Raw genomic sequence first — 7,948 nt, 5'->3', positions numbered from 1 at the left:
CCGAAGTCCCAAATTAGGACCAGGGTTCACTGGACTGGTATTGTGGGTTACCTAAGGAATGCTGAACCGGCCCATACCGGCCAGGTCAGCCCGTACCGAACCGGTCTGATTTGGCGTTAAAAAGCAGTACTGGCTCGTACCGATCGCTATCGGGCCTTACCGGTCCGAACTAGCCCATACCGGCCGTAGTTCCAAATTTCTTTTAGGACTTTGGATGCATGAACCAGGCCGAACTAGAGGTATCAGTGCCAACCGGTACACCTACCGGTACCGATTCAGCTATCTTTGGTTGTACCAGCCGGCAAGTGATTTGGTATGGTACCGGTATGTACCGTACTGATTTGAGGCGTACCGAATTGGAGAGAGGAAGAGGGAGAGGGAGTAGAGGGAGGAAGAACGAGAAGGAGGGAGGGAGGGAGAGGTATAGGGTTTATGGAGAGGGGGAGAGAGAGAAGGATAGGAAGGGAGAGAGACGGCTTACAGAGAGGAGGGAGGGAAAAGAGAGAAAGACTAGGACTTACCTCATCTACAACGATAGTCAGAAGCCTCGAATCCTAATCCTAGCCATAGACCGAGGTCTGACATGTCAGTGAGGGCCTCCATGTCGTCGATTGAGGGTGGCAGTGTCGTCTTCAATGTCGATTGAGGATGATAGCATCATCTTCAGCGTCAGGATGACAAATCGTCTTCGGCGTTGTTTGAAGCATGGTCTCAAATCCCATTGGAATGTACTGTAGGACACTAGGATAGGGTACCATCTTGAGTGTCGGGACAAGACTGTCCCACTATTGTCCCAACATTTCGATCGGCATATCCTCAGCCATTGCTTGCCCTAAGTGTCGGAATTTTGGAATGGCGATGCATCCTATTTCATGGGCAAATTGGGACATCCCCATCCCATGGAATTTAGAACTTTGGTTTGAAGGCGATAGTGTCGGTTGGTGTCGAAGAGGGGAGAAGAGGGTGGGTGCAATGGAGAAGGATTGGAGGGTTTTTATAAGTTGAGCCGACCTGAATGGACAACCATTCTGATTTTGTGTCGGTTCGGTTTAGTACAGGCCGAATTGCCTAATTTGCCCAGTTATGGTCTCGGCAATCCAGTATCCTAAGAGGGGTGAACTGAGGGCAGTCCTAACCATCGTTTGTCGAACCGACCTGAACTGGGTGAGCACCGAGGTCTTGAATGACCTTTCCTAGGATTGTCCTCAGTTCGCCTCTCCCAGGACCCCATGCCCGCCCGATTCAGGTCAGTTCGGAAAACGATGGCTAGGACTGCCCTCAGTTCACCCCTCTCACGATACCGGATTGCCGGAACCATAACTGGGTGAGATCCTTTTTTATTGGCTTATGTTTCATGATATATCAATTTATTTTAGCTGAGATAATATGGGCCAAGACATCAAATATATTGTATGAGTGAGTTCCTGATATGGATACAAACCCTCTTAGCCAACTTTTGGGCAGAAAACTTTTTAAAGTTAACTAACATACTGATCATGAGTCCATTTTCTCATTTTGGCTTTTGCCCATGGTTGGTGTATCAAGAGACTAATTGTGATGAGACAGAGACAATGAGGCCCCACATAGGTCATGAACATCTTGCTGAAATTGTTTCAGCTGATGTGCCACCTTCTCCATCCACTTGTATTAGTTTAGTTTCTTTTTCTATACAATACACTTTGGGTCTATCTGGATCTAGTTCTATATTTAATTAATAGAAATGTCATGCACATCTTATGTTTGGACACTCTGCATGATCTGTAAGCTTGCCAAACAACTGAACAAGTACAATTTCTTGTGATAGACTTGATAGATTTAAATGCAAGTGATCTTTGGCTGCTGAAGGAGGCTAAAGCAAGTGTTTATGAGCAAATCAACCTTTAGATTAGTGACCTATACAACATAGAATTTCATGATTATGGGGTTAATTTTGGCTGGTCCTAAGTCAGCTTGCTAATTAATCACCTGACAATGTAGTGGACTAGAAGACGAGCTATATTATCAGCAAGTAGACCAGCAAGCAAGATATGTAGAAGTATACATCCATTGCAGTTATTCCAGACATTTTAGACTAACTGGAGATGAGGATTAATGATGCTGCTTGGAAAGGAAGATAGTCACATCTCATGGTAATCATTTTAGACGATGCGACATCATTGAAGACAAAACTTGCATAAAGATTGATGCACAAATCATGATTATCTTGAAGTTGTGAGGAGTAACGAGCTGATATTAGCAGCTCTTCCTTGATGCAATATGATCAGTGGAAATTGTGGATAAGTTAGAAATTTGAGACTGAAGGATTTGTTGGGTGACTCGTGCAAGGCTGATGGAAGTAGAGTCACCAATGTTTAATTCCATTGTAGTAACAGTACGCAGAAAAGTGGGAGTTGTCAGTTGTTTTAGACACAAAAGGTCACACTCAATTGTTTTAGACACAAAAAAGATCACAAATGAAAAGTCCACGTAAATGACTAGGGAAAGAGAATTTCAAAGAAATCTTTGTTGCATCTCAATGGGAAAATCATTTACTACGTAAATGACTAGGGAAAATAATCTTTGTTGATCAATGGGCTACATAATGTCTAAAATAAAGAAAAAAAACAGATAGAGGCTGCACAGTGGATCATGCTAGTTGTCAGGTCAGTTGTAGGAATAGACCAGTTAAAGTTTTATGAGTCAAAATCTGAAATCTATAGGTCAAGTGGTAAAAAGAGAAGCAATTAAACGAGCCACGAAGGCTAACAAAGCGACTGACTTGGGAAATGAAATAGTTTGCAAAATTTTGGTAGCGCAAGGAACAATAAAAAAAATTTGATCAACCCGAGGAATTGAAAAGATGGATTAAATTCACTAGTTGGGATCACAAAGGCGGTTAGTGTAAATTTTTGATCCCATAAAATAAGATTTCTGGTCCACCATAATTCTAAAGGTTGAGAAAGTAAGGAAAACAAGTTAATGAAATATTGTTTTACTCACCCACAGAGCCAATTTTATTATAATTTTATATGATATCTTGTAAGGGGATCTGAAACCAAAATATAAATGGGACGATGGAAAGCATGTCTTTGTTTCTCTAATTGGACTAGACGAGAGGGTAGCAAAGGTTGAATGAAGTTCCTACAACACTGGAGAGGACATATTCAGCTACTGTAAAGACCATCAGGAGCAGTTCAAAGGATTCATCAAAATTTTTCACCTGGATAAGCTTAAGACCTCAAAATAAACAATGCAACTCAAGAAAGAATTTCAGAGAGAATTCATTCAGCTACTGAAAAGACCAACAAGGAGCAGTTCAAAGGCTCCAATGCCAAAAGAGCACAAATTTGTACCTACAAAAGCTTAAAACCTCAAAGTAAACAATGCAACTAAGGAAAAGGATATTGGTGATAGGTATTTTGCATTATGTTCAATTGATGATAGGAATGTTGCATTATGGTCAATGGATGGTAGGAATGTTGCTTTATGCTTGACGGATGACAGGAATGTTGCATTATGTTTTGATGGTCATAAGCTCTTCTCATACTGGAAACTGAAGCAAACTGGATAGGAAACAAACCTAATCGGTTGAATAAGTAATGCTTCAAATTATGTGAATATTTTCTAATAGGCTATCTAGAATCCAAATGACAGATGATAACCAATTAAAATGATCGACTTTAACATTTATTTCTGGTTTTGTAACGAAGAATAATCCAAAACTTGGGCAGAGAGAAAAGTAAGTGAAACAACTCTGTAAAAAGCTGGTCCTAGCCCCTGAAACCTGCTGGGATGATGCGTTATGTGCCAATCCTAAAATGAAATCAAAAGCAATGAACATTGTAATGTGAATGGACAAAGCACCTTGGTGAAAATACAGAGTGCAAGGAAAAATATAATCCTTTTTGGCAATGTGGTGCGTCCAACTGTCAGTATATCATCGGTATCTGATGGGCTCTGTACCAACATGTTGCCTTGACAAGTTGCTACAATAGTAAGCCAATACAGAAACAGAAGAATCCCTAGGAGGCTGCTGATTATATTAGGAGCTGAGGTTCCAATCGAGGCACCTTTTGGTGGCACAAATCATTGCCTTCAGCATATTATTGAAATCCACTAGTATGAATCTAAAACATGTTTACCCACGGATGCTGGAGCTTCATGTTGGCACTTTATGGCCTATTTGGGTATAATGTGTTTTGAGCACAATATTAGATTTCATGTTTTTGCTGCTGCTGGATAATCTAGGACCTGATCTGATCCAAATTTGACCAAATAAATATAACGATCGGATTACATGTGAACCAACTTATTTGCTTCTGTATTCATATGTCCATTTGCGCATATATGATGGCTGATATACTGCATGGCTGGCTTCTCCATTATGTTCTCTTACTAGTTACACGGTTTTTCTTTTCTTTGTTGCTTATGTCCCTTGTACAGGTTCGAGTAAATGGTTCAGACACAGAGCCAGTTTATCAGTTTCTTAAAGCAAGCAAAACTGGTATACTGGGTTCTCGAATAAAGTGGAATTTTACCAAGTTTCTAGTTGAATATATGCATACATTGCTGTTTTGTTCATATGAACATTTGATCATTATTTCGTGCTTTGACTTTTATTATTTGCAAATAGAGTTGCTTTTAAGGGTTTGGTCATCTTACCGGCTTTAAAGTATCTTGTGCTTTTTGTCCTAGAGATGTATATGTTTGAGTTTGTGAACTGTCAAATGTCATTGACCTGCATTTGGTTTTGGTATATTTTGAAAGCAGAAGCCAGTAAATGGATGTAAACTGAACGACATCCCAGCATCCATTGCATCTTATTACTGAATGGGAGTCCCCAGCAAGTAGGACACCGAAATATTTATCTCATTTCCCTTCAAATATTTTGTGTTTTCTTGACCCGTGCGCTTCACCTCAAAAGTTACTGCTGCTTTCAAACTGCACGCTGGGTTCTCTCTGATTCATTCAGCATTCATGCCTGAAGCACTAAACGGTTTGTACTCTTCTTGTTGGTATACTTTGGAGCAGTCTACGTTTGATCCGGGCTGGTGGAGCCTCCCATATTTCTCAACAAACATGCAAACATGAAGCATCTTTCCTGATGTTTTATAAGATTTTGCCGATTTCACCAGCTGCGAGTTCCATTATATTCCGTTTGGCTGGAAATTGGTTCAAAATTACCTGTTCACAACAGTTGGTAGTTCCATTAAGCTGATGCAGAAAATGGCCAGGAAAAAAACACTCTAGTCCCTCTGATTTTAACTATTTTAACCGGTCGACTTGCATGTCAGCATAATCAAACAAAATTCACATTGAGACATTTACTTCCAAGCTTGTTTCTTTTGTCTCCTCTGGTGAGAACCAAACATAGGTGGTGCCAAGAGCATCGCCCTCTTTTTGCTGGTATTGTTATCAGCAAGAAATCAGATAAAGTTTGATCTCCTGAGCCAGATCGATAAAACTTCCGTTCGTATTTATCATTACCAATTTACGAGGCCACAGAACTTATCTTCGACTACTGAAAATGGCCCAAAAGCCACATTCCCAAATCAAAGTCAATTCACTCCATCTTGGCATATTTTTGAAGGTTCATCCAAATCACCCTGTGCCTCCCACACAGAGCAAGCCAGTTCTTGGTTCTCCAGGGACAATAACAATTAGGTTCGGCATTTTTTCCGAAAGCCCATGTCTTAGATAGATACACTGATAAAATTATACACGCAAGGTGATAGAAAGATAAGAACACAATTACACGTTCTTTAATCTAAGACGAAGCTTGTGAGGGCCCACGCCCCAGTTCCCTCAATTCCAGCAAACCGTGGCCTTACTTTTTGTTCGGGGGCTAACAGGAGTCCCCAGGTTGGTTCCGTTTTTTGACAGTTAAATAACAACCGGAAAAAATAACCGTTATATGCGTATCTCCCATTATTTGCGGATTAAGCTCTGCGCTGATCGCTGGGGGGAAAATCGTATAACATCTGTACGGAAAACCGTATAACAGCTGCACCCTGGGAAAATTAGCCGTTGTTAGCGTCCATTGTAGCTCTGTTTTGGGTTTCAAGAAAACTTAATACGCTGGGAGGAACAAAAGAAATCTTGAGCGTATTATAAACGCGTGGTTTTGAGGGTTTAAAATCTGGAAGCCGACTGAGATTGGGAGAAAAGCGCTCGAATCATAACGGTCTTCTTCTACTTCTTGTTCTCCTCCTTATTCTTCTCCTTCTATTTACAGAGACACTTCTCTGTTCGAGATTGGAGCAATCTTGGAGCGCAGATTAACAGAAAGACTGATATGGGAGAGAAGGAGAAGTTTCCCCGAGGGTATAGGTTTCTTCCCACCATGGAGGAACTCATCGAGTACCTCAAAGAAAAGGACTCCGGCAAACCCCTTCCCACCAACATCATCAAGGAAGTCGAGCTCTACAACCACCAGCCAGCAGTCCTCCATAGTAACTCCTATTCTCTCTTCTCTTATTAGCCAAGATATACATCTTGCTCGCTTTCAATTCTTTCTTTGTTTTTTCCTTTCAAACGATGAAAGAAGGATCTTGATTCTTGATTCTTGATTCTTGATTCTTGATTCTTTGCAGAGCGTTTTCCAAATACGAGGATAAAGAGTAGATACTTCTTCACCAAGTTGGATAAGAGGTCCAAGAACAAAAAGCATAGAGATCGCAGGGTCAAGAATGGAGGCCACTGGATTTGCAGCGCCGGAGACAAGCCAGTTCTTACGGATGGTGGACAATACACTGGTGGGGTATATAAAACCTTGACCTACTATGAGGGCAACGGCAGGTCTAAGAAGACTGGTTGGATCATGAAAGAGTATCGTCTTTCCGAGGAATCCAAGCAGCATCAGCCAACTGCAAACCAGGTAGGATTGATCTCATGCCTTTCTTTCGTACTACCTGACACCACTCCATCTTATTCATACGCCATTCTTTTGCGTATTAATTCTTTTGTAGGGAAGTGATTGGGTGCTGTGCGAGATCCATCATAAAGGGAATACAGCTGAGGATGATGAGGCCAGTGATGATTCCAGTGAAGAAGACAATGAAGCAGAACAGGAGGAGCCTGGCAATGCTGCTGGTCTGCTACCAGACTTCACACACCTCCAACATGACACGGTCACGGATATCCCTGGTTTTTCCCGAGTTGCAGCCCTTTTGTCCAGCGGTGGCACTGGAGTGGATCGATCTCTCCTACCATTTGGTGATTCACATATTGTCCCTGGCACTGGCATTGAAGACAGTCCTCCAGAGCAACCACCTGCTCCTTTTTCTTGTGACTGGATCACAAAGAACCCTGAAGAGCTTGAAAGTTTTTGTAATTTGATTCAACAAGATTTCCCCAACTTGGAGGAGGATACAGCTTGGCTTCCCCTGCCAATTCAAGCTGCTCCACCCACTAATGCTCAACTTGGTGAGCAAGGTGTAAACTGGTTCTGCTAAGAGGAGTGATGAAACTAGTGGGAAGTAAACAGTTAGCAGGTTATCTAAGATAGGGTCCAAGGATTAAATTTTTGGCATTATGTAAGTTTATTTTGTACACAACAAAGGAAAGTGTAGGAATGAAACTCAGCCTGGGATACACTAATGTTGTAATATACCCAGTATGGTAAATTAAATTGAATGTATTGCAATTTATCAGCAAGTTAGCTGTTTGTCTTTCTATCCTGTTCCTTGCTTCTCAACTAGTCTGTATTGTGATTTGTAGAACTATAGTTCTAATGCTCTTTTCACATGCAGTTTGGGTTTTTTCAATATCTGTTCCATGTGCATCTTTGCATCAATCATCCTTCTGCAAACAAGGGCAATGTGCCATAATTTGTATGGCTGAAAGTAGTGACAAGTTTACCATATCCCTGCACCGTAATGCCTTAGCCTTCCTTATGGATATTTGACTGCAAAGTTAGAGAAAGGATCCACAATTTTGACTATAGCCTCCACGAGCTGGAACATGCAAA

General features: G+C 41.3%; 1 protein-coding gene across 1 annotated transcript; it reads left to right on the top strand.

The window, feature by feature from the left end:
* Positions 1-6,221: 6,221 nt before the first annotated feature.
* Positions 6,222-7,948, top strand: LOC120112959 (NAC transcription factor 32-like). Its single transcript, XM_039133181.3, has 3 exons — positions 6,222-6,431; positions 6,573-6,856; positions 6,948-7,948. Exons 1-3 carry the CDS (start codon positions 6,275-6,277, stop codon positions 7,431-7,433), a joined length of 927 nt encoding a protein of 308 aa, XP_038989109.2. The 5' UTR covers positions 6,222-6,274; the 3' UTR covers positions 7,434-7,948.

This window comes from Phoenix dactylifera, chromosome 17 (genome assembly GCF_051530095.1).
Source record: "Phoenix dactylifera cultivar Ajwa chromosome 17, Ajwa_hap1_PhDact_Kaust_v1.1, whole genome shotgun sequence".
In the NCBI taxonomy this organism is placed as follows: domain Eukaryota; kingdom Viridiplantae; phylum Streptophyta; class Magnoliopsida; order Arecales; family Arecaceae; genus Phoenix; species Phoenix dactylifera.
This window is presented reverse-complemented; position numbering and strand designations above follow the sequence as displayed.

What these genes read in the sequence shown, in the direction of transcription:
- LOC120112959 (XM_039133181.3), top strand. Translation starts at nt 6,275, where the DNA reads ATGGGAGAGAAGGAGAAGTTTCCCCGAGGGTATAGGTTTCTTCCCACC. An exon ending in CCAGCCAGCAGTCCTCCATA is followed by an intron (nt 6,432 to 6,572) that starts GTAACTCCTATT and finishes GATTCTTTGCAG; the next exon opens with AGCGTTTTCCAAATACGAGG. An exon ending in ATCAGCCAACTGCAAACCAG is followed by an intron (nt 6,857 to 6,947) that starts GTAGGATTGATC and finishes ATTCTTTTGTAG; the next exon opens with GGAAGTGATTGGGTGCTGTG.